This window comes from Stegostoma tigrinum, chromosome X, assembly GCF_030684315.1.
Source record: "Stegostoma tigrinum isolate sSteTig4 chromosome X, sSteTig4.hap1, whole genome shotgun sequence".
NCBI lineage: Eukaryota > Metazoa > Chordata > Chondrichthyes > Orectolobiformes > Stegostomatidae > Stegostoma > Stegostoma tigrinum.
In genome coordinates, this window is record NC_081404.1 from 18,639,832 (window position 1) to 18,666,424 (window position 26,593).

General features: G+C 40.6%; 2 protein-coding genes across 6 annotated transcripts in view; one reads left to right on the forward strand and one right to left on the reverse strand.

Annotated features, from left to right (window-relative positions):
* The first annotated feature begins 645 nt into the window (after positions 1–645).
* On the forward strand, positions 646–11,489 carry ormdl2 (ORMDL sphingolipid biosynthesis regulator 2). Of its 3 annotated transcripts, none has more exons than XM_048523249.2 (4): positions 646–745; positions 3,843–4,024; positions 8,774–8,925; positions 10,806–11,489. In XM_048523249.2, exons 2-4 carry the CDS (start codon positions 3,851–3,853, stop codon positions 10,891–10,893), a joined length of 414 nt encoding a protein of 137 aa, XP_048379206.1. In that variant the 5' UTR covers positions 646–745; positions 3,843–3,850; the 3' UTR covers positions 10,894–11,489. The 3 variants fall into 3 exon arrangements, with proteins under 3 accessions (XP_048379206.1, XP_048379204.1, XP_048379205.1); XM_048523247.2 differs by having other exon boundaries at positions 10,709–11,481; XM_048523248.2 differs by having other exon boundaries at positions 657–745; positions 3,840–4,024; positions 10,709–11,483.
* A 3,292-nt stretch (positions 11,490–14,781) lies between these two features.
* Positions 14,782–26,593, reverse strand: part of dnajc14 (DnaJ (Hsp40) homolog, subfamily C, member 14) — a 40,975-nt gene continuing 29,163 nt past the window's right edge. For all 3 annotated transcript variants that reach the window (XM_048523400.1, XM_048523399.1, XM_048523401.1), the window contains exons 7-8: positions 25,921–26,023; positions 14,782–18,098 (exon numbers count right to left, since the gene is read on the reverse strand). In XM_048523400.1, coding sequence (XP_048379357.1) covers positions 17,888–18,098; positions 25,921–26,023 — 314 coding nt within the window. In that variant the 3' untranslated portion in view covers positions 14,782–17,887. The remainder of the gene's footprint in view (positions 18,099–25,920; positions 26,024–26,593) is intronic.

Genomic DNA, 26,593 nt, shown 5'->3' on the forward strand with positions numbered 1-26,593 from the left:
TCAGATTTCCACTCCCTGCACTAAGTTGGCACTACACCTACCTGGTACCATATTGGCAGAAACGACACTGAAATAAACTTTCTGAGAAACAAACTTGATTTTCACATTTGAGACAACATAAAAATCGAAACTCTAAGGGTCCTTTTGTTGGTGGCCCTATCTCTGAGCCAGAAGATCCAGGTTCGGGTCTCACCTGTCTCAGAGGTGTGTCACAGCATGTGTGAACAACTTGATTAAAAGTAGCTACAGTGGGTATCCCCAATTTAAACAGCTTAGTTATATTCAGAATATCCTCAGAGAATATCTTGAATGGTTGCCGTAGAGCATAAAAAAGTTTATTTTTGTGCGGGACAGTGGTCATGCTCTAACCTCCGAGCCAGGAGGCCTGCTTTCAAGTCCATCTACTCCAGACATGTGTAGTAACATCTTTAAGCAGGTTGAATAGGAAATATCTCTACATATGGAAACTACGCATTGCCCATATAAGCGAGAGATTGACGACAATTTAGTTACCGTGCGTATTTTTTGTCGGCTAATTCGCCACCCCGCCGCCTTGGTTGGTTTTTTCAGGAGCTGGCGTGCAACCTATGGTGATAGTCCTTGTTCCTTGTGATTGACGTCACAGACAGCCAATCACAGGGTGAATGCAACCTGATCAGCCAAACAACAGCTCAGTAAAGCAGACTCGGTGATGACAGGTTAGGTTGAGCGGAGGCGACCTTCCTGTTCGCAGTTAAAGGAGCTGGTGAGTGAAAAGAATTGTTATTTATTTTTGGATGGGTTTAAAATGCTTTGAAGATATAATCCCCATTTTTTAAAAAAAATAAGGGTAGATAACTTAAGTGTTAGCACGTCCCTTTTAACCGCCTTTGCGTTTAAGGGGCGCTGTCTCCAGGACCTGTCTTCCGAGAAACCAGCCAAATCCATCATCGCCCTTTTCTGAGTATCATGTTTAATTTTTTTATATAGCAAGTCATGAAACATTTTTGAAAATGCTTGGTCTTCGCTAGCCACCGATTTCAACTTTGGCAGGATTTTTTTTCCGGCAGATGATGCACTTTGCCTGTTGTCAGTGGTTTTTAAAGGGATCATTTACCTATCACATAAAATGCTAAACGTTTTTTTTGAGTTGATCCAGAATAATTTGTTGTTACAATGTCAAACACAAGTCACATTATTAATACTTTCAACACTATTCAGCTCTTGGCTTGGTCAGTTCGCCACAGTACCTGACCCCTTCCTGCAAGGAGCAAGTCCTTAAAATTGAATGAAGGTTGTTGAGTCAAGAATATGAAATCCCAAATACATCTAGGGAAAGATCAAACAAATGAAATAAAAACACCATTTTGTTAAGTCAGAGTACCTCTGTTGCTTGTTCAACTATAGAATCACTTCCAGATTTAGTTGGGTGAAATTCTCTGGGCTGACATTTCAGTCTTCAGTAATGCCCTCGGTTATTGTGGAGTTGGTTGGCTCAGGTATTAGTCTTATGAATCTGACATGCAGGCCATTAATTTCATGTATGAAATTATTTGTATCTTTATCTCCCCAAGAGATCTACCTGTTCCTCCTCTGAGGAAGTTACAATTTCAAACAAATGAGAACTTGTTCACCACTTTTACACCGTTTAAAGAGTGATTGGCCTTGGACTGTGCACATCACACGGTCTAACTCTTAACCACTGTGCAGCTGATTTTACTGCTTCTCCACAGGCAGGTGGTCAGATGCCTAAATTTCACCAGTGAATTTCCAAAGTAAGCTAATTCAATGATATACCTACTGTTAGGTGTAATTCCACAATTGGGCGGCATTTGCTGGACAGTCTTGCAAGCACTCCAAGTTACACAACTAATTTAAGATAATCAGTCTGGCTGATAACTTGGCTCATCTAGAATTTTTGGAAGCAACATACATTTATTGACAGGGACCTGTTGCTTTCTCCATGGCAGTGCCTTGGCCAATCAGAAAATTTTGCCAACCAAGCTGCACCCATTCCTTCTGTGGTGTAAGTTATTGCAATTGTTTGAAATTTGTCCTGTTAAGTGCAAGACCAAAAGTTTCAATACCTCATCAATGAAATTTGCTGAAAAAGGAGATATCACCTTGACCTCGTTGTGGAGTGTATGAATTTGGTGGGTTGTCTGTTTATTTTAGGCAACAACTTGTTTTTATAAAGTGCCTTTTTAATATGGTAAAATGCCCTGAGGTGTTTCATGGGCAATTATCTGAGAAAAAAATTGAAAAAAGTAGGGCAGATGACCAGTAACTTGGTTAACCAGGTAGGCTGGAAGGGATGATTTAAGTTGGAGCAAAAGTTTCAGAGAAGTAATTCCAGAACTTAGTGCCAAGGCAAGTGGAGGGTGGTGGGTGTCAGTTGGGATATAAGCAGCAAAGCTTTAGTTGAGCTCAAGTTTATAGGATTAGAATTAATTACATTTTATTATCATGTACTCAAGTACAGGGATACAGGAGTGCAATGAAAAGTTTACAATGTCACAGCTCATAGCGCCATCTTACAAGGTACCTAGGTACAAAATTTTAGGTTTTAAAAAGTAGAAAAATAAAGAAGTAAGTTAAAAGTTCAATATTACAGTTCTCGTCAGTACAAAGTAGTATATAGGAAATAAAGTTTAAAGTTCCAAATTACAGTCCTTCTTTAGCCCGGGGCTTGCAGTCACTCCACACTGGGATTTCCCTATGAGGACTCAATCTCTCTACCACACTTGGTTGAAGGTTGAAACTTAAGCACTTACGTAAGGTAAATTTTTTGGGATCCATACCTTTTAACTGCATTTTCCTGACACGGCCTGTCATTCTCTGTTCCCTAACATTAGCCATCTTCTGCATAATTGCAGCACAGACCACAACAGGAAAATGCCCAGCTTCAAACTTTGTCACAAATAGGAAGTACCTTGTCACCTTGATTAAAAAGTTGCACCAACTATTTTATGCTGTGCCATGTGACACAAATTATGGCAGGATGTATAAGACCCATTTAAATGACGAGATGGTGGAAAACGTGGGGCAGCCCTGCCAATGGCGCAATAGAGCTGGCAAAATGCGCAAATAGCACAAATGCACCAGCAGGGCAATTTCATCCTGAATGTGGCAGTTTTGCATTGTCTGAAATGAGACTGCCAAGTTTATTTTGCACTGGACATAGACTTGAATCTTTTGGCATGTCTTCACCTCAGTGTGGTTGCAGATCCACCACAAGGCCATTTTGGTGAAGCTCAATTATCTCCAGAACCTTGGTTTCTCCTCTACTCACTGACCCACGATGGAGGAGTTGGGCGATGGTGCAGGGAGAGGAACATTGCGCTGTCAGAGGTTCTGTCTTTCAGATGAAACATTAAACTGAGATTCCTGCCTGTTCTGTCAGGTGGATATTGGAGATTCCACTGGCACTATTTTGAAGAAGAGTGGGAAGATTTTTCCCTCGTATCCTGGAACCATCATTCTCATTCAACAAACATCATTATCAGAAACAGACTTAATAGTTATTCGATCTCATTGCTGTTGGTGGAATTTTGTGTGATGTGAGCAAATTGACCGGTCAGATAAGCGAAAGGCTCAACCTGCTGTTCATGTATGTCAATTTTGCATTAAAAATCTTAGAACAAATGCAGATACTGACTTTGGATAGAATCTGAGCGGTAACATAACTCGCATTGCGCAATAACTGAAAAACTATATTTGACTTTTACTGTTACTGTTTAGGCGTAAACTTTTATCGGTTCACTCTACCCAATTGTGCAGATAGATGCCAGCAGCTGAGTTGAGTGGAGGACAGAGAATAAGGACCACTTTCCTTTTTTGAACTTTCCCCTTCTTTAAAGTAGGAGACAGGATGAATGTTGGTGTCGCTCACAGTGAGGTTAATCCAAACACCCGGATAATGAACAGCCGGGGAATCTGGCTGGCCTACCTCATTTTAGTCGGAATTCTCCATGTCGTCCTGCTGAGCATTCCATTCTTCAGCATTCCTGTGGTGTGGACTCTTACTCATGTCATCCATAACTCGGTGAGTCACAGTGAATGGGTTGGGGCAAAAATTCACGCGGCTAATGTTAAAGGGATGCCAGTTTCCTGTGCTACTGCAGTTGTGGTGTAAAAACTGAACGTTGGCACCTCTGAGTTACAGATGAGTGGCAAGTGTTAGGAAGCTATCTGATCACTGTTCAGTGATAACAAAGTGTGGAGCTGGATGAAGACAGCAGGCCAAGCAGCATCTCAGGAGCACAAAAGCTGACGTTTCGGGCCTAGACCCTTCATCACCCTTTTCTGACGAAGGGTCTAGGCCCAAAACGTCAGTTTTTGTGCTCCTGAGATGCTGCTTGGCCTGCTGTGTACATCCAGCTCCACACCTCTTTATCTTGGATTCTCCAGCATCTGCAGTTCCCATTATCTCTGATCACTGTTCAGTGATCCCTGGTGGAATATACAAGTATGTGTTGTTACAATCTCAGTTGACGGTATTCTTGCACAATTCAAATCACAAAGTGAAACCTGGTTTGATAGGTCATAAAATTAATTTCTCAGTTGGTTACTGTGGTAGTTAGTCACTGAATACATTCACAAAAGGATGTGAATGTTCTTTAACAAAACAACACAAGTTTATCCACAAAAGAAAACAAAACAATCCAGAACAACAGTTTAGAACAATGTTAATTTTGTTTTGCTGATTATGTTTCAATCCTTCTCCCCAGCATTATCCTTTACAGATATTCAATCCCACTGAAGTGTCACACCTATCTTAACTTTTTTAATTTCTTACTTAATTGATTCTTTCCAGTTTTGATAGAATAGACACTTCTTTCCAGTTCTGATGATGACCTGGATTCCTTTTCAGCTCTGGCGCAGAAATTCTTTTCCAGTGTTGACAGCTTGAAAACTTTGACATAGACTCTCACATCTCAGAATCAACTCAAAACTAAATCCTTCTGCTAGGGTTATATTGTGCTGAAAACCTGATTCTTCTGAAATGAAACCTGATTTTTGAACTTAACTCTGAGTAATAGTCTATCTGTTGTTACGTGTCAACGGGGTACCATGCTGGAAGTCAAGCCCTGTTATTCCTGGAATTGTCACTGAAGTTAAAAATTTAATCAAAGCATACAAAGTCCCCAATTTATGTATCCAATAGGCCCAGGCTAACAGAAAAGATGGCCTGGGCTTCTATACTGAACAAGAACTACTACTTATTACAAATAAATAGATTCTAGCCATTGGTAAACAACTATGAACTGTTGACATTTAGCTCTACTATTTAATTCTCTAATGCATTTCTAGAACACCCTATGTATTTGTGGACAGACAAAAAATTTGGTGTTATGCGTAGAGGAGAAAAAAAGGGAAGCATTTCGTGGCCCCAGTCCACAAGGTTCGCAGAGAAGATACTTTTGCTTGCCAGGATTTCCTCTTCAATTTTTTTTTCTCTCCAGATTCTTTTCACTGTTTTGCAGCTGGCATAGACCAGTGTTATATTAACTATAAAGTGTATAGTTACCAGTTAAAGGCCACAGCTTACAGCAACTAATGGGAGAAAATAGTTGGCTTTTTTCAAACTTCAGGTATTTTACACTAGAGTAAGACACAACATTACCCTTGCTGCAGTTGAAGGCTACTGTCAGTATTGTTCATTCAGCGACCTAGGACCCAATCAGATAGTTGTTGTCAGGTTGATGGCCTTTGTCATCTGTAATCAGTCAGAACTCTATAAACCAATCAGCAGTATGTTGATAGCCAAATCAGTCTTTGTACACACCTTCTGATCCTGCCTGTCTACAAATAGTCTCCCTCCACTGTTTGGATAAAGCAGCAGTGTAAACACGATCTACAATAAATTTCATCAGTGATAATGGGAACTGCAGATGCTGGAGAATCCAAGATAACAAAGTGTGAAGCTGGATGAACACAGCAGGCCAAGCAGCATCTCAGGAGCACAAAAGGCCCGAAACATCAGTTTGTTCATCCAGCTTCACACTTTGTTATCTACAATAAATTTCAGTAACTTGCTTTTAAACAGTGTGGAAATTCCTTCCACAATCAGAAGTATAGAAAAATATGAAATTTGCATGCATCCACCCTTTATATGAAACGTGATTTCAAAAATGCATTTTATCAGAAGATACGTAATACACAAACAGCAAAACACGTGAATTTTATCCTTGCGCGTGCCCCCCCCCCCATGTGCACACATGCACGTATGCACACACTTGTAGTATTTCTTAAACCTTTAACTTATTCCATCATTTTACACCCGGGTCAATGCATCCTCTGCGACTGGCTAATCTTAAAATATGATCTAAGGCAGTTAGTGCAAATATATCGTTTGACTGTAGAAGCTCAGCTGAGCCCCAACCTGTCCTCATCCACTTGGATCCTGGGTCTTTTACAGTTGAGCCTGCAGTTGGTGCTGGACCCAGTCATCCAATGAGCAAAGCTGCAACACCCCTTGTTTACTTTTTAGTTTTGCTGTACAGCTTATTGCCAAAATAACCAAGACAGAAAACCGGCAAACCTCATCATGGGGTAGGGAGGCTTATATTTATCCTTCACCTTGAGACAGAGATTCCAAGTGTTCAACTGTATTTGACAGAATGTGAAAAACTCAGTTTATTATGCATTCAGGAAATCACAGGGGCAGCGTTGGAAAAGCACACAGTGAGAGTATCAATGTAAAAGGTTGATGAATTCACTGCTATTGCCAGGAGTTTCACTAGCTGAAAATTCTTAAATGTAACTAAGCAGATCCTTGTTGTTCAAGAACCATTTTTGTTTCTGTATCATTTTATTCCCAAAGTAAATTCTTCTTCTTTTGGACTTGCATCTACTATTTGAAAATTTAATTGATGGGATGTGAACATTGCTGACAAAATCAAACATATATTGCTCCTCCCTGTTTGTCTTGGTAACATTGAGCCGCTTTCTTGAACCATTGTGGTGCATTCAGACCTACCGTACTCCCTGAGGTCTGTATTTGTGTCTAAAATGGGCAACTATCTGCTTTTAATGTTCTCTTTATGGTTCCCCCATGCTGCCCAAGCTTGGAGACAGTGCAAGTGACACTGAAGTGTTTCTGACTTCAGTGCAGCTGAGATTGCAAATAGTACAGATAATCTGTATCTTTCTGTCACTGTTTGATGCAAGAGCAGTGATCATCATGGCACTGATGATTTAAGAGGTTTGCTTTTATTTTGGTAAGGAGGGGTATTTTAGACATTGCCAACTCAAGCTTCACACCAAGTTTCTGTTGGACTGATCCGAACTGTCTACTCATGACTAGTCTGTTGAACCTTAGTACAGGTGGCCAGAGTTAATGCGCCTTTTATTGTTACACATTTGTTTCTAAGATCAATTGTAAAGATTAATATATTCTCAGTAGTTAACATTTAGTAAAAACTAAAATTCTAGAGATTCTTTATTTAGTCAGTGAACTAATGCAATATGTGTTTATGATGTTGTACTTGGCTGTTAACTGTTTGAAACTGGTTAAAATTTTCATTGCAATTAGTCCATGGTCCAGGACTTTCTAGCCTAAAGCCCATGTTTTTAACCACGAGATCTTCATATGAAAGATACTCAAACTATTTGGATGAGAATATAGGAAGTACGGTTAGTGATTTTGTGGATGACACCAAATTTGTTGGTCTAGTAGACAGTGAAGAAGGTTATCTAGGATTATAAAGGGACCTTGATCAATTAGGCCAATGAGCTGAGGAGTGTCAGATGGAGTTTAATTTAGATAAATGTGAGGTGTTGTCATTTTGGTAAGAAAGTTAGGGGTTCAGAAGCAAAAACAGAAATTGCTGGAAAAGCTCAGCAGGTCTGGCAGCATCTGTAGAGAGAAATCGGAGTTAACATTTTGGGTCAAATGACCCTTCCTCAGAACAGTTTTTTGTTTATGATTTACAGCATCTGCAGTTCTTCACCTAGGGGTTCAAGTATGTAGTTCCTCAAAAGTTGTATCACAGGCAGACAGGGTGGTAAAGAAGGCCTTCGTTGCATACTCCACTGAGTATAGGAGCTGGGGTGTCACGTTGCAGTTGTACAGGATGTTGCTAAGGCCACTTTTCGAGTACTGTGTACAGTTCTGGTTGCCCTTCTATAGGAAGGATATTATTAAATTGGAGAGGGTGTAGAAAAGATTAACAAGGATGTTACTGGGATTGGAGAGTTTGAGTTATAGGGAGAGGCTTGATATGTTGGGACTTTTTTCACTGGAGCGTGGGAGGTCGAGGTGTGACCTCGTAGAGGCTTATTAAATCACGAGGGGCAGAGGTAATGTGAACAGCAAAGGTCTTTTCCCTAGGATAGGGGAGTTCAAAACTAGAGGACATAGGTTTAAGGTGAGAGGAGAAAAATTTTAAAGCAACCTGAGGGGCAACCTTTTCACACAGGGTAGTTCATATGGTGAATGAAATGCCAGAGGAAGTGGTAGATGCAGGTTACAGTTACAGCATTTAAAAGATGTTTTGATAGGTACATGAATAGGAAAGGTTTAGAGGCATATGGCCCATGAACAAGTTGGACTGAAGAGTCAAAGAGCATGGAAACAAGACCCTATGTTGCATGTAGATCTTTAATTCCTTCAGTAATAGAAATATGAAAAAGATGGTGACAGACATGTGGACTCTAGCTGTGCAGTGTAATTCATGGGTTGCTCGGAGGTATTTTCATAAATGCTGACAGCCTCCTCTCTGAACACATCGATGGCAAATGGTAAGGGTTCTACTCAGCACCCAGTGATATCCCAAGTTTCTGTTTGTAGGCAATGTATTGGTTTTTGCACACGGTTAAAGGAACACCATTTGAAACTCCAGACCAGGGCAAGGCACGATTACTTACACATTGGGAGCAAATGGATTATGGGATCCAGTTTACATCTTCACGCAAGTTTCTTACCATCACTCCAATAATTCTGTAAGTCCTTGTTCTGTTTTCAGTACAACTGCTTTAATTGTTATAACAAATACAAAATCTGCGTTTTTATCGTGGCACGAGAGGGAGAAAAATTAACTTCAGGGTATTGGAGATGTCAGCCATGGCTCGTAGGATTGAACTCTTGCCTTTGAGTCATAATGTTGACATTAGCACAAAAACCAAGTCTGACGTTTCCACTGGAATGCTGCACTATTGGAGTCTCAATGTTGGAGGTAGTGCCACATTGTCAGAGGGGCAATATCATGGGAGTGTTGCACGGGCAGAGGGGCACTGCTGAGCTAGTGCTGCAATGTCAACGGACAGAGGAGCCAGAAGTGAGTGGTTTGAAAAAAAACAGGTAGATGAAGAGATTACTTTACTTTTTTAAAATATACAGAACAGGCCCTTCAGCCCACAATGTTGTGCCGACCATTGATCCTCATGTATGCACCCTCAAATTTCTGTGACCATATGCATGTCCAGCAGTCTCTTAAATGACCCCAATGACCTTGCTTCCACAACTGCTGCTGGCAATGCATTCCATGCTCTCACAACTCTCTGTGTAAAGAACCCGCCTCTGACATCCCCTCTATACTTTCGTCCAACCAGCTTAAAACTATGACCCCTCATGCTAGCCATTTCTGCCCTGGGAAATAGTCTCTGGCTGTCAACTCTATCTATGCCTCTCATTATCTTGTACACCTCAATTAGGTCCCCTCTCCTCCTCCTTTTCTCCAATGAAAAGAGACCGAGCTCAGTCAACCTCTCTTCATAAGATAAGCCCTCCAGTCCAGGCAGCATCCTGGTAAATCTCCTCTGAACCCTCTCCAAAGCATCCACATCTTTCCTATAATAGGGCGACCAGAACTGGACGCAGTATTCCAAGTGCGGTCTAACCAAAGTTTTATAGAGCTGCAACAAGATCTCACGACTCTTAAACTCAATTCCCCTGCTAATGAAAGCCAAAACACCATTATGCTTTCTTAACAACCCTGTCCACTTGGGTGGCCATTTTAAGGGATCTATGTATCTGCACACCAAGATCCCTCTGTTCCTGCACACTGCCAAGAATCCTATCCTTAATCCTGTACTCAGCTTTCAAATTCGACCTTCCAAAATGCATCACCTCGCATTTATCCAGGTTGAACTCCATCTGCCACCTCTCAGCCCATCTCTGCATCCTGTCAATGTCCCGCTGCAGCCTACAACAGCCCTCTATACTGTCAACGACACCCCCGACCTTTGTGTCGTCTGCAGACTTGCTGACCCATCCTTCAATCCCCTCATCCAAGTCATTAATAAAAATTACAAACAGTAGAGGCCCAAGGACAGAGCCCTGTGGAACCCCACTCACCACTGACTTCCAGGCAGAATATTTTCCTTCTACTACCACTCGCTGTCTTCTGTTGGCCAGCCAACTCTGTATCCAGACAGCTAAGTTCCCCTGTATCCCATTCCTCCTGACCTTCTGAATGAGCCTACCATGGGGAACCTCATCATAGTGAACCATCTGGAACGTGTTGTTTGAAAGGGCACTGGAAGTAGATTCAGTAGTAACTTTTGAAAGGGATTTGGATGTATACTTGAAAAGAAAAAAATATAGTGCTCTGTTACTCTGCCCCTCTAACAGTATGGCACTGGGACTGTAGCAGGGAGAAAATAGGACTGAGCAAAAAATGCTGGCACAGGCACAACAGGACACGTCTACCTCCTGTGCTGTGTAACTCTACCAATTAGCATTTATAAGTGATAAACAATCGTTAAAGCTCTGTTTTCCTTCCAGGTATATGCTAGCAAGTTTCTACACTAAATATAACGTTGTTCATTTCCTGGTGAACACCACATCTTTGCTCACCGCACTCATTCCCAAACTCCCACAGCTGCATGGTGTCCGAATCTTTGGCATCAACAAGTATTGAATGGGTGCATGACCTCTGGGTGAATGCTGAAAGGCGATGCTGCCAGTAACTCCAAACAACCTCAGAAAGGGGCCAGCATGAGCAATGCGCACAATGTACTGAGACAATGGCTGATGAAGGAACTGCTGGCACTACCTCTTGAAACATCAACTGTTTTTCTTACTGTGCAAGTGAAAGACTTTGTATGTATAAGTTTACTCTTGTGTATAAGCTGCTCATGTATAATTTTGTACTTTTTTTCTCTCCTTTGCATTATATGTATACAATTAAAAGAGATTTAAGTCAATAAGGGTTTGGAGGAGTGTTTGTGTATCCGAGGTAAAAGATTCACAAAACGTAGCAACTCTGCTCCCACCTCTACTGCCTCGTAGACTCCACCCAACTGATTGCTTCCTCAGTGCCATTATGGCACTTACTTTACTATCTGTAACTATGACAGAGCTGCTGCTTGATCTTACTTGACCGCTCCTTGCAATCTTCTCTGGAACTCTCACTGAGCTGGGAGTCAGTCCTATTCCTTTGTCTTGCACTTCTGCAAAGTAATTATGTCGTTGCAGTAGTGTAGCTTTTGTACAGTGTATAAAAGGGGTTGCATACAGTAATGTGACAGTGAGGGGTCCTCAAGCCTGGTGTTGCTTTATATCATAGCCCTTCCCATAAAAATGCTTGCCTTTTAACACTACACACATTAGTATTCAAATTTCAACATCTCAACTAATACTTAACTCAATTATTCACATTCCAAAGGTGAAAAAACCCAGTGCTGAGCCCACCTTGCATCTTATAAATTACTGATCCAAGGATTAATCAAATTCTTGTTTAGAGCTGTTTAAAAGGAGTTAATGTGAATACAATCTTGACTGGATTTTATGTGTCCACAAATTCAGCTTGAAGTCTTAAGTATTGAAACTTTTCCATTCTTATGAAATGAAATTGTTACATGCACTCTTACTACTACTGGAACTGGAAACTGAATTAATGCTGTTCCCATTATGGATTGACAAATATCTGGAAGCACAAAGCAATGCAAGAGTGAACTGAAATAGTTCAATTACTCCATCTTGAGGCACTGAACTACAGTTTTCTAATTTGTAGTGGATCACTTAATCTACTTAACAAATAAACTGTTCATTCAGTTTGACATTACTTGCAGTTATCAGTTAACCAAGCCGTCAGTTGCAGCTTGGTAGATAGCAATGTTTACTTGGAAGTTAAAAGGTATGGGTTCCAATCCTACTCCAGAAACTGGAGCACAAATAGCTAGACTGAAGTTCTAATGCTCAAAATTCCTGATGCCATCTTTCAGATAAAAGAATAAACTGAGTTCCAATCTGACCACCAAGGTGGGTGAAGATCCTTTGATTTTTTAAAAAAAGACACAGGTGTCCTCTCCCAAACTGTGGGCAACACTTATCCCTCAGCCAGTATCAGTAAACGGATTACATCACCATTATCACATTGCTGTTTGTTGGATCTTGCTGTGCAGTGACACCCCCCCCCAAATTTCAAAACCACTTCAGGCTATCTAGAGGGCATGAAAGTTGGACTGCAAATACACTTTTACAAAATAAAGAACTCAGTTGGACTTGTGTTTGAAGATCTTACGTTAAAGACCCACTCCAGGCTTCAAATGTGTGGTCACTGTTCAGTCACGAGGGGAGTACTGCATTGTCGGATCTCCAGTACTACGAATGAGATATTGAATTGTAGTCTGTTCTGATGAATGTCATCTCAGATCACAACTGAACAAGAACTAGGGAGTCCTCTTGGTCATCATTCCTTACTCAGTCAACACCAGATGGTAAACTACACACTGTTGCCTGTGGAATACTGCTGTGCAAATATTAGAAATTAGAATAATAAAACAAATGTGCTGAGGTACTAAATGTAGTGTTAAAACACCGTCCTTACATTTCCAGGTTTTGGGCTTAAAACTGTTCTGCACAGATTACATGGTTATTTTAAATGAAATCCCTATATCCTTTTTTAAAATCAGACTATGCCTAACGTGCAAAAACTTGGCAAAATTTGAAATAAATACAAAGAAAATAATTTGAGGCAAATCTACTTTGAAAATAAAAAACGCAAAGTGCTGCAAATATTTCATCAGTTCAAAACCAACTGAAGGCGCATTTCAAAAGAAGCTAAATACTTTGCATGCTGGAAATTTAAACTAAAAACAGAAAGAGTTGAAGAAACTCAGCTGATCTGGCAGCATCTATGGAGAGAGAAACAGAGTTAATGCTTTCGAGTCCAGTACGATTCAACTTTGTAACTAAAGGTACAATTCAGCTGGATTTTTACTCATATTGTAGTTATCCTTCTGGGGTTATTAAACAGAGAAAGGGATTTCATTTGGGCGTGCTTTACCAAGCCCACCAACGTTAGTGAGAGAGACTGGAATGGAAGAAAAACAGAAGTTGCTGGAAAAGCTTAGCAGGTCCGGCAGCATCTGTGGAGAAAAAAATCAGAGTTAATGTTTCGGGTCTGGTGACCCTTCCTCAGAGCTGGGAAAATGTTGGTTTATATGCAGAAAATAGGGAGGGGGATCAGGTAGGGAGTAAACAATAGGATAGAGCCCAGAGAGAGAGAACAGCAGTTGGACAGACAAAGGAATTGATAACCATCTGGCTAGGAGGGTGAATAGTTGTTAATGGGGACTGTTAGTGACTAACAATAGTAGTGTGTTATGGCAGGCTATGTGATAACAAGGCCTGCTGTATGGGGTAGGGGGCTAGGACACGGGAGAGTTTAGGCCCTAAAATTATTGAACTTGATATTGAGTCCGGAGGGCTGCAGGGGCCCATGTGGAAAATGAGGTGTTGTTCTTCCAGCTCTTCGCTGGAACACTGCAGCAAGCCAGAGACAGAGATATTGGTCAGGGAACAGGGTGGTGTGTTAAAGTAGCAGGCAACAGGTAGCTCAGGGTCTTTTTTACGAGCAAAATTTAGATGTTCTGCAAAGCAGTTACCCAGTCTACACTTCATTTCCCCAATGTGGAGGGGACCACATTGTGAGCAGCATATGCGGTAGACTAGATTGTAGGAAGTACAGGTGAAATTTTACTTTATCTGGGAGGTATGTGGAATAGAATCCTGACAAAGTAGTCATTTGCATGCATTACGGTGTCCATTGGCATCCTCACTGTAGGAAATTATATATCACCACTGCAGGCATGTGTCTTTAAGAACTTTTTGTATCTCTTCTCGACTACTCAGATATCTGACAACCTAATTGTTGGTTTACCAGATTAAACCAAAGCCCCATATACCCTCTCAGATGGGCAATAATAGTGCCAAGAGATTTGTTTTTGGAAGACCATTGGTTCTTCCTGGCTAACAATCAACATCTATATAACAGCTGGTTTTTGGGAACTTATTATGTGCAAATTGGCTGATGTTTTCCTAAATTACACCAGTTACTACACTTGGACAGTCAGGAGCTTTTTCCCCCCCAGGGTGGAACAGTCAGTTACTAGGGGCCACAGGTTTAAGGTGTGAGGGGCAAGGTTTAAATGTGATGTATGAGGCAGGTTTTTTTTTTTTACACAGAAGGTGGTGGGTGCAGCAGTGAGTTCCAGGCGTGAGGTAGTGGAAGCAGATACAATAGTGACTTTTAAAGGGCGTCTTGACAAATACATGAATAGGTTGGGAATGGAGAGATATGGTTCCCCAGAAGGGTAGGGGGATTTCAGTTGTGCAGCTTAGAGGGCTAAAGGACCTGTTCCTGTGCTGTAATTTTCTTTGTTCTTTGTACTTCAACGTATTTCAATAGCTGTAAAGTTCTTTGGAACAACCTGTGATCATGAAAGGTTGTATAGAAAGGCAAGTTCTTTACTACAAAACAGCGGAGGTTAAGGCATAATTGGGATCTAAAGATACAAAATTCTTAATACCATTTTAAAAATACACTCCATTAGAGAAAAAGTCTACACTTTGGTAATGCAATCTGCATTTTATTTTCACTGTTGAAAAGGTTCTGGCCAACAAGAGATTGTGTTGGGATCTACAGCCTTTTCAAATCAAATAAACGAAGGTTCAATCTGTGAACCCACCAAATTACACAGCTTTAAATTTGTCGATTGTCACCTAAAAATTAGCTCTGTAACTTCAACAATGCTCACAGGTAATGGTCAGCAGAACCTTGTGAATAACAGCTTACAAACTTCTACATCAAACAATCTGGTCATAAATGTCAACAATTTTAAATTACCTGTTCAACCTTAAATATCTTAGTTCATCTAAAAGGGGCAATCTATTGTCAAAAATATCAGGGTCTGAAACAAAATGAGTGATTTTAGACTTCATAAAATGAAATTAAAACAGAAATGCTGGAAACACAGCGTGGCAGGCAGCATTTGTGGACAGCATGAGAGTTAATGCTTTAGGGTGTTGACCTTCTAGCAGATGTTTACAAAGTTCCTCCCATTATAATTCTCTGATTAAATTCTTTGCCACAACTGACAACACCACAGTGAAATGTGCCTTTGCCAATATATACACCATTTTATTCTTGGAATGCCACAGATTGAGCTATTTGTACAGGCACCATTAAGGTGCTTGAGAAAAGTTGGGGGAGATTGTCATCTGGAAGCAAATTTAAGATTGCTGTGCAATTTTCATGTTAAGTGACTTCAAGCTACACAATCCTGACTTTCAACATGCCCTTGTAACCCCTTTACAGCCATAAGAATGTTGCCCCCACATCCAAAATGGACTGTAGAAAGAAGGAAGCAAAAGGGAAAAGTAGAGTAAAAGATTTTAAGTGTAAAACATTAAAGTTTAGTTAGGGTTTAAAAAGTAAAACTAAGTGTATAGTAAACATTCTGTTTTTTTTAAGCAAAAGCATTTAATATCATGTCAATATTAATTACAAGTCTATTCCTGATGCATGGATAGACTTCATTGTACTAGCATTTGTTTCACTTAATTTAGAATCATAGCAGTGTGCAAGAGCTATCTGATTAATAATGAAGTTATAATTATTATTTCAATGCACTTGTTCAAGTACAATTCCCAAACTCCAAGGACTGTCCCCTCCCTGATCTCCACCATACCAAATTACCACCTGTTTTTTGGAACCCTCCCACCCAAATTCATCTTTACTACAAACTATACTGTTCTACTTTTTTTGAAGCCTTTCTTCATCCCAGCTCTACATTAACCATCCTCCTCTTCACCTCCACATTCATTAGCACCTCTCCCACTCAACAACAGCCCATCTCCTTCAACACTATAACCCTTCCTCAAACTCCTCCAATTAGCACTTTTTCTCAAGTCATTCCCCTTTAAAGATCCTCACAATGCTGTCTCACAGTTACACTTGCACCTCCTTATTCTACTTCCAATATAGATTCTGTTTTGCCCATGAAACTGAGACTGCACCTGTCAAAAGTTCAAAATGTGTGACAGTAACCATGATGATAAACACATGCCTCTCCAAATTTATCATGTTAAATGGGCTTTCTGTAGTTTGAACAGTGTGTTTGAGACAGTGATTGAGACCATCTTTTGAAACTCAGGATGTTCAGATATACAATCAACTGGCTCCAATGAAGATATCTCAGTTCACCGGATTATTCAATTATCACAGGGTGGTGATTTAGCATCACAGACATACTACACATATGAAACTTGGCAATTCTGAACACAGGCATTAAGGTGGGATCATCTCATATGCAAGTTATTGTGGAAAGCAGGACTGTAGCTCACTCTGTGGAACACACACCAGCTCTCGTGGGCTGCCTGTACTGTCTTCTTAAATCCCAGTCCTGTCCCTCATTTGTGCAGCGCCAGAAAGGTGAACAGTAAGCATGCATTTAAATCACATGTTCTACTGACTGGGAACTGATAAGACATTGTATGTGGTTCATAGATTTTGTTTGCCAAACACTAGTCATTTTATAGGTGGGCACCTTTTGTAAAATTTCCCAAGCTTTTAACACCTCGCACTGTTAATTGGAGAATTTTTGGCTTGATTCCCAGAGAAAGGTGGTTAAATCTTCAAGTACTGATAAAGGTTTACAGTGCAGAATTGAAATTTTACCAATAAATGTCCATGTCAGTCCCAGCCGTGGAGCTGTGAACACAGATGATGCTAGGATTACTTTGTATTCCTGGACTGAATTAAAGCCGGTGTTAATATTGAGTATCTCATTTGTGTTGCAAGGCATTTCAATCATAGAAAGATTTATATACACATCCAGAAAACATATTACTGTTGCTACTGATCAGTATGTGTTTCATTACCGTGTAAAACAATATTATCTTGCGAGAAGATTGAGGTACACAGAACAGGCATGAGAAGAGAATGAAAGGTAAGATGTTAAAGATAGGGTACAGAGCCAGCAAAGGACTAAAAAGGAGCACAAGTCAATTTTTTTTATGGTAAAGTTATTAATCAAAGGTTCTGATTTTCTGTTTATAAGATTGTGTATGATTTCTGCAGCACAGTAAACTCTTAAAACTTAAAAAATAAATTGTATCTGATCTCCCAAACCACAATAAATGTGCTCAATTTTACACTTAAATTATTTTCTCGTCTCTTCCTTTGTGTGTAAAAGTGCTCTGTCTTCTGGTGGAAATTAGGCCAACAGACAAACATACTGTTTTACTCCATTCTTTCTGCAGTGCAGAACCTTCCCCATTAAAAATGATTAGGAAAACCTAAGAACTCAGGAGAAGTTAGAGACCACCGGAACCACCCTCCACCTCCCTCAAAAGGAAAAAAATAACATTTGAAGTGAATAAAGCATTTGTAAGAAGTCACCTATTGGGTTATATTCATTCTGTTGAAACCAAAAATTAATTTGTTGCTATTTAATTCAAGTTAAAAAGTAAAGTCCTCAAGATCACCTTAGCTGCTTTGTACATTCAAATTAAAATGTTAAAAACAAGGTACAGCCCAAATGTATTCATACAATTCAATAAAAGAGGGCTTTTATTTGCCTTTGCTCTACTCTAGAATCATGTTTGTCCTTCAGTCAGGTTGTCATTAAGCTGACCAAGGTGATCGCTTGAGGTTTGTTTTTGCACTTTTAAGGCTCAGCGTGGGAATGTTCGTCGCACCTTCTTCCTGCGCTTTTGCTTTGTTTCGGTTCTTTGTGCAGCATCTGCTTTGGGCTGACTATTCGGCCTTGGCTGCGGAGGGTTAAAGAAGCTCCCATTCACTGTTTGAGATCCAGCACCCCGGAAAATCTTGCTGAAGAAATCTTGGAGGTCAGTGGGAGTACTTGGACCGTTCTCGGAACTAGCTCTAAACAAGAGGGAGACAGAGGAATTACAATCCATGTTTCTTTTTTCCCCTCCCCCTCTCCAAATGGCAGCAACCATCCTGATATGGAAATATATCTGTAAACATCCTTAACTAGCAGTCTGCTAGATTCACTTCAAGAAATTCTCACATGGAGTGCAGTTGTGTCACATGTAAATTCTTCGGCCCGGACAGACAGACAACTTCCGTCAATGCTATTGTTGAGATGACTGTTAAAGAGGTAGGATGAGAGGTGTTTGAGCTTAATTTTTTTAAAATGTCCTCCTTACGGGCAGCATTTTTCCATTCATTGATCTTTGCAGGAGCATAGGTAAGACAGACAGTGCCCATTCCCTCTGCTTGTGGTCAGTGGACAAAAAAAATCAGTGTAGCTTTTTATTAACAAAAACAACTATACTCTATTATTAATCTGAGAGCTTAGAACATGACCTGTCCAGATTGCTATCTGAACAATGTGATTTTTACAGACAACAGAGATTCATACAAGTTTTTTCTCAACTATTATTAGAATAAACTTTACACAATTTGCACCTCCAGTAAGGTACAATAGTTTAAAAAAAATTCAGCTCATAGGTGTGCTTTGCAATTAAATTTGTGTTACCCAATGTGTCATGCTCCACTGAACCACTCAAAACATTGACTATTGTGTGTAGCCATGATACTAGCACCTTTGTAACTTGACATCAGGACTTTGAGGTGGTTCTGGAGGTAACTGCACATCAGTAGGTTCCAGCTTTGATCCTTAGTATGTACCATGTCAGCAGATCTCAATAGTATAGGTAGAATAGCTTCAGCTCCTCTAAGCCAAGAGAAAACAACTAAAAAGACACATTCTCACTTCTGATCACATTCCAATGAAGCCTGCCAGCAAGTGTCCATGTGATCTGTCTAATGCCTTTGCTGTCCAATAGTTGAGTAACACAAATGAACAGCACACATGGAACTATACCTAAGTAACAGTGGGTGTTTTCAAGAGTGGACAGAAAACAAAATTAGATGGTGATCTGGGTGAGGGTTTGTTATTTACATACTAAAAACATTAAACGGTATGAGACATAAACCAATCAAAATATGTTGCTACATGACCCAATTCCATGTTGTGAAGTTATTGAGTTCCTTTATGCTCTAGGATAATATCAACAGCGAATGTACTGACTCTCTCAGGTAACTTAGTTAGGAAAGTTTTTTTTAAGTTAATTCAGAAGACCTGGGATTCGAGTTGGCCAGTATTTAGTGGCCATCCCTAGGTGCCTTTGCAAAAGCAGTTGTGAGTTGCCTTCTTGAACTGCTGCAGGGCCACTCACAATATTGTTAGGGAAACAGTACCAGGATTCTGATCCAGCAACACAAAAGATGCAGTGACATGTTTCCAAATCAGGATGGTGATTGCTCAGAGTGGAATATTCAGATGATGGTGTTCCCATGCATTTACTGCACTAGTCCTCTAGATAGAAGTGGCCATATGTTTGCAAGGTGCTGTCTAGAAAACCCTGATGAATTTCTTCATGAACGAACTAATTAACCTAAAACGAGCATAATTGAAAGAAAAGAAAATCAGTCCTTTGGCAAGAGATTTTCTGAAGAAGGGTCTTGACCCTTAGAAATGTCAGCTTTCCTGCTCGGCCTACTGTGTTCATCCAGCTCTACACAGTGGTTATCTCTTTGGCAAGAGCAATTTGCTTTAAGTTACTCTGAGAATACCTGAACTGAGAAATTAGTGAAGTTGTCTGAACCCATTCTTTACAACACTCTGCAGAAAGAGCAAGAAGTGTTTGTGCATTTTGTTGCCCAAATTATCGCCTATCCAGGGAGATTTTTAAAAAGCATCCATTCTTAAGATGTGGGCACTGACAAGAGGCCCACCTCTAGTTGCTCAAGACAGGAGCTTTTGAAATGATGCAAATACAGGCTTAGCCATGGCAGAAGACAGGTAACAGTTAACCATGTTGGCATGGGTCCTGGGTAAAGTTGCAGTTGTCCTTCCCTAAAAAAACAATGAGGAGGCCATTTGGGTACTAAAGACAACTGGAGAGCAATTGCAGAGCTTCAAGACAGCAGCAAGAGGCAGCAGAAAATAAACTGAGGCACAGGTTCTAGGACCCAGCACTTTAGCTTCAACATAGCAGAGAGACGATACAGATGATAAAATGAGGCCCACGCCTGGGGCTACAGCTTCTACAGAACATCTGACCGAGGGGAAAAAAAAATAAGCAACAACACAAATGGTGGGTTGAATGGTTTACGAGTAACTGCTGTTTGGGACTGTGTACATATGATTACCTACCTACAACCATTACAACTATTAGTAATTCTAAGATTTTTATCTGCATTGGTAAAATTTATGATTCCCAATCAGTTAAGTACTGCCAGTAATATTCATTAATTAACACAATAAATCTGGCAGTGCAGATCATGTGCTGTGACTGCAGGCTGCTGGAACTTTTGGGTGCCAGCATGATTAAGGATAAATCCATCTGCAGCTACAGGAACATCAGTTCAGAGTCAAAGTTGCTGGAAAAGCTCAGGAGGTCTGGCAGCATCTGTGGAGGAGAAAACAGAGTTAACGTTTCGGGTCCATTACCAGACCCGAAACGTTAACTTTGTTTTCTCCTCCACAGATGCTGCCAGACCTCCTGAGCTTTTCCAGCAACTTTGTTTTTGCTCCTGATTTACAGCATCCACAGTTCTTTTGTTTTTTTTATCAGTTCAGAGTCAGTGGGCTGAATTCTGAGCCACAGACATTATACATCAGGAAGGAGAAATCATCTGAATACTTTCTTCCAGGAGGCAATCACACCACCCCTTAGGATTCGGCCAACGGTCAGGGACAGGAAAGTGTGACCGAGTGTGATAAAGGCAAGGAATGCAGGAGCCTCGACTTTGGCAATTGTCCAACATGTTTGAGGTCTGACATTTCATCACAAAAACAAGCCAGCTCGGTGAGCAAGTCAACAACCTCACCCACAACCTGAGCTACAAATCTGCGCTAAAACTTTAAGTGTTTGAGGTCATTTCAGCTCGTTTGGATGAAAGGGTAGGTTTCAGGGTAGATGATCTAACTGACAAAAGTACCATGAATACAGGAAGCCATTCAAGTACAAAGAGCAAAAAGGAATGTAGCAATAAATGGGGACAGTAAAAGGAGGGAGATTGACATTTTTCTTTCTTCTCACTCACGGGTCATGGGCATCACTGACCAGGCCAGCATTTATTGCCCATCCCTTGTTGCCCTTGAGGTGATGATGGTGCTAAGTCGCCTTCTTGAAACACTGCAGTCTGTATGCTGGAAGCAGACCCACAGTATTGTTCAGGAGTTCCAGGATTTTGACGCAGCAACACTGAAGTAATGGCAATACATTTCCAAGTCAGTACAAGGAGTGGTTCGGAGGGGCACTTGGTGACGGCGGTGTTCCCATGTACCTGCTGCCCATGGTCTTCTAGACGATAGCGGTTGTGGGTCTGGAAGGTGTTACCTAAGGATTTTTGGTGAATTTCTGCAGTGGATTAACATTGAATGTTAGTGCTGGAGGGAGTGGATGTGGTGCTGATCAAGTGGGCTGCTTTGTCTTGGATGGTGTCAAGCTTTTTGGATGTTGATGAAACCCCAGACAAGTGGGGAGTATTCCACCATACTCCTGACTTATGCCTTCTAGATGGTAGATATGCTTTTGTGGAGTCAGGCGATGAGTTACTCATTGCCTTATTCCTAGCCTCTGATTTTCTTTTGAGGCCACTATTTACATGGTTAGTCCAGTTGAGTTTCTGGTCAATAGTAACCCCCAGGATGTTGATAGCAGGGGATTCACTGATGGTAATGCCACTGAATGTCAAGGGGTAATTGTTAGATTCTCTCTTGTTGGAGATGGTCATTCCCTGGCATTTGTGTGGCATGAATGTTACTTTCCCCAAGCCTGAATATTGTCCAAGTGCACCAAGACCTGGATGTGGACTGCTGCAATATCCAAGGAGTCACAAATGGTGCTAAACACTGTGCAATCATCAGCGAACATCTCCACTTCTGACTTTATGATAGAGGGAGTATCATTAAATAGTACAGCTGAAGAGGCTGGCCAAGGACATGACTCTAAAGGAACTCTTACAGAGATGCCTTTGAGCTGTGATGACTGATCTCTAATACTCACAACAACCTTCCCTTGTGCCAGATACGATTCCAACCAGTGGAGAGTTTTCCCTGATTCCCATTGACTCCAGTTTTGGTTGGCTCCTTGATGCCACATTCAGTCAAACACAGCCTTTCATTTTACCTCTGGAATTCAGCTCTTTTGTCCATGTTTGAACCAAGGCTATGATAAAGTCAGGAGATGAGTGGCCCTGATTGATGCCAAGTTTGGGTTCTATCAGATTATTGGTGAACAAGTGCTGCTTAATAGCACAGTCGCTCACTGCAGCAAAGTGGGCAAATTCAGACAGCTGTGCTGTGTGTCCAGTACCCAGATTCAGGATACCTGCTCTGGGTTGGAGAAGAACTCACAGTGGGAGGCGAAAGATCCAGCTGTCAAGGCACATAGGGAGACCTAGGAAAGAGGTTCTGCAGAGGGATAATGAGAAGGTAGGCACTAAATTACTCAAAAGGACAATAATAATGGTACCTCAGACAACAACATTACTGAGCTATGTTTAAATTCATATCAGGCAAATAAGAGAGTAATGACTGTTTGGCTCAAAGTGTTATGCGGGAGAAGTGGTTTCCAGTGGGACAATGGCACCAGTATTGGAGAAAGTGGGATGTACCTTGTTGGGTATGCCTTAACTGTGTTGGGACTGATATACACATAACTAAGGAATTAGAGAGGGTTTTAAACTTGGATAGTCATAGTTAATCAAAAAGGTAGAGTTGAAGCAGGAGAGCAAAGTAGTAACATGTAAAATAAAAGGTCAGAGAAGCCTGTGTGAGGAGCGCATAGAATACTTCTGAGTTAGTTTCTTAGAACAGCGTATCTGGAACCAACCAGACAGCAGGTTATGTTGGACTTGGATTGTATAACGATATGAGTTAAACAGTTGCAGCCACAATGGGATTGAAAGAGAGAAGAGTGGGTCTAAGATTAGTATTTCAAATTTAAATAAAGGCCACTATATAGACATGAGAGCTGAGCTACCAAAATGAAATGCAATACTAGGTTTGGAGATAGATCAACAGAAAAACTAAGCCAATTAAGGCAATATTTTAAAATACTGAGAAGAAAGTATATTTCTGCTATGAAGAAAATTTCTAACGGGAGGACCCACCACCCATGGTTAATTAAGAGCGTTATGGAAAGCATCAACTTATAACAAAAAAAAGCATACAACTGCACAAAGATGAGTGGCAAGTTGGATGATTGGTCAGAATATAAAGAATGGCAGAGAATGGCTTAAAAAAAAATCAAAGAAGAAATTAGAGCAGGACAGGAAATGTAAAAAAAAGCAAAAATTTCTACACGTATTTACAAACAAAGAGTAAATAAATTGAGTGTTGGTCCTCTAGTGAGTGAGAATGGAGAGTTAAATAGCAGATTAGAAGGCAATAGTGAATGAAATGAACAAATATTTTGCTTCTGTTTTCACTAAAGAGGATACAAAATTCATCCCAGTAATAGCTATAACTCAGGTGGAAAGAAAAGCGGAATTGGTAAAATTACGATCACCAGGGAAGCATCACAGAGCAAACTGATGGAGCTGCCAGCTGACAAGTTCCCCAGGTCCTGATGAACTTCATCTTACGGGTTTTCAGAGGTGGTTCGTAATACAGTAGATACATTGGTGCTAATTTTCCAAAATTGGAGATATTCTGGAAAGGTTCCATCAGACTTGAAAGTAGCATACATATGACCCCTCCATTTAAGGGAGGGATGCAGAAAACAGGAAACTATAGGCCAGTTAGCTTGGTGACTGTTGTGACAAAGGTGTCAAAAATGATCGTTAAGGAGGTCATAGCAGGACACTCAGAAGAAAGTGGTTATTTGGAAGAGTCAACATGGTTTTGTAAAAGGGAAATTATGTTTAACCAATTTATCGGAGCTCTCTGAAGGAGTACCATCTAGTGTGGACAGGAGGACAGTGTACTGACGTACTGTATTTTGGTTTCCAGAAGGCATGTGACAAAGTACCACACAAAAAGATATTGCCTAAAGTAGAAGAACAAAGTGCAAGGGATAACATATTAACAAGCACAGAAGATTAGCATCATGCAGAGATCTGTGTTGGGGCCTCAAGTTTTTACAATCGATACAGGACATTGGTGAGACCGCATCTTGGATACAGTATACAGTTTTGGTCTCCTTAAGGAAAGATGAAAATGTATTGGAGGTGGTTCACATAGGGTTTACTAGATCGATATCTAGAGTAAGCAGGTTGGCTTGAGGGGAGACTGGACTCGTTTTCATTGAGGGTGACTTCATTGAATTACACAGTTTCTTGAACGGTCTGACAACATGGATGTAGAAATGATATTTTCTCTTGTGGTTGAGGCCGGAACTTGGTTTTGGTGGGGGGTGGGGAGGGGGGGGGCAGCACTCCTTCAAAATTATAGGTCACCCTTTTAGGACCGAGAAGTGGAAAAAATTTCTCTCAGGGGTGTGCAACTTTTGAACATATTGCCGAATAAGATGGGGCCATTGCATATTTTTAAAGGTGGAGGTAGATAGATTTTAGTGCAACGGCATCAAATGTTTTTGGGAGGAGATGGGAATGTAGAATTGGGAATACAACAGAGAAGCCTTGATCTTATCGAATAGTGGAGTATGCTCAAGAGCCAAATGGCCTACTTCTGCTACTAATTCTTATATTCTTATGTTTCAGTTTCTTTGTTTTTAGAATTTAAAACAAAATTCAAATTCCCAGACTTTTAAGATGGGATTTGAACTCAATTACTAGTTCAATAACTCAGACCACTACACCTCTAAAGTTCACACATGTGCCCAGTAACCATTACCTTTCACCAAGCAAAAATGATTCCAGGGATGAGGGGCTTCAGCTGTGATGATGGAAAAGAGAAGCTGGGGCTTAGAGAAAGTAAGTTAAAGGCAGATTTAATACAGGTATTCAAAATCATTAGAGGTCAGCGCACAGCAGATAAAAGGAGAAACTTCCTATTGTTGGAAGGATCAAGAACTGGACCACACCAGTCTAAGGTGATGGACAAAAGAACCAAACAAGGAAACATGTTTTTACAGTGAGTGGTTTCAATCTGGGATTCACTGCCTGAGTGTGGTGGATGCAAATTTAATTATGGTTATTAAAATGGAAGTAGATAATTGTGAAAAGAAAAAAAGCAAAAAAATTACAGGGAAAATGCATGGGAAGTGGCACTATGTGAATTGTTCCTGCAGAGAGGTAGCAAACGCAACAGGCCATATGGACTCCTTTTCCCCCCCATATCTATTCTACAATTCTTATTTTATAATAACCTCAACACAGCACCGATAGCAATGAGAGATTGCCTTGTAAAGTCATCAAAAATCTGCACAAGCTGACTGTTCAGCTATGTCTTACTGTACTCACCTCCATTTAATTATGACAATTGAGACACTGACATGCCTGCTAAAAAAGGTACCAAGGTAATTAGAAATAACAAGGTATGGAGCTGGATGAACATAGAAGGCCAAGCAGCATCTTAGGAGCAGGAAAGCTGACGTTTTGGGCCTAGACCCTTCTAGACACTCCCACCTCCTGTGCATAGATTGCCTGTGAACCTGTGCTTTGATCGGTGCACTATAAAAATTCACATTATAGTGCCAGAGACATTACAGGTAGGACAAAAACAACTGGAAGATTAATAACAAAAATCCCTACATTTACTTACCTATGTCGACCACTGTTTCCAGAAGTTCGTGTAGCAAAGGATATATGATAAGGAACATTATGTATATCAGGAGATATTCCGACCCTCTGACACCCAGCCCACTCTGAAGAGAGAAGGGAAAAGCAAAACAAAGAGAGAGTTACTTAACTTATATATGAATTGTTAATCTCTCATAATTCTTCTTCTTCTAACACACCGGAGAAATGTCTGGGTAATCTCTCTCAGGCTAGAATATACAATGCAAAGAAACCCAGATGCTTTCTATGTTTGCTCTGGGGTCCTATTTAGTACTGCTCAGTCAGGAGTGAGGATTCAACATGACCCCACTCCCTATTTTTTAAATCAACTGACTCCCAACAATCCACTGTAAAGGGCAAGTGAATTTCAAAACGGAGATTGATTTTGGAGGAGGAAATTAACAACCATGCAGCTGAACAGGTAATTGGAGTTGAGGTACAGTTCTGCCATGATCAAATTGAAAGACAGAACATATCTGAGGGGCTGAATGGCCGTCTACTATTCCTCTATAACAGCCTCAAGTTACATGAATGCTCTTCTTCTGTCCCTCCCTCCATATAGAAAAAATACCAAGTTACCATTTTACATCAAATAACTCCGAAACAACCAAGAAATCAACACATGCCAAACACACGCGTCAACTTTATATAACCTC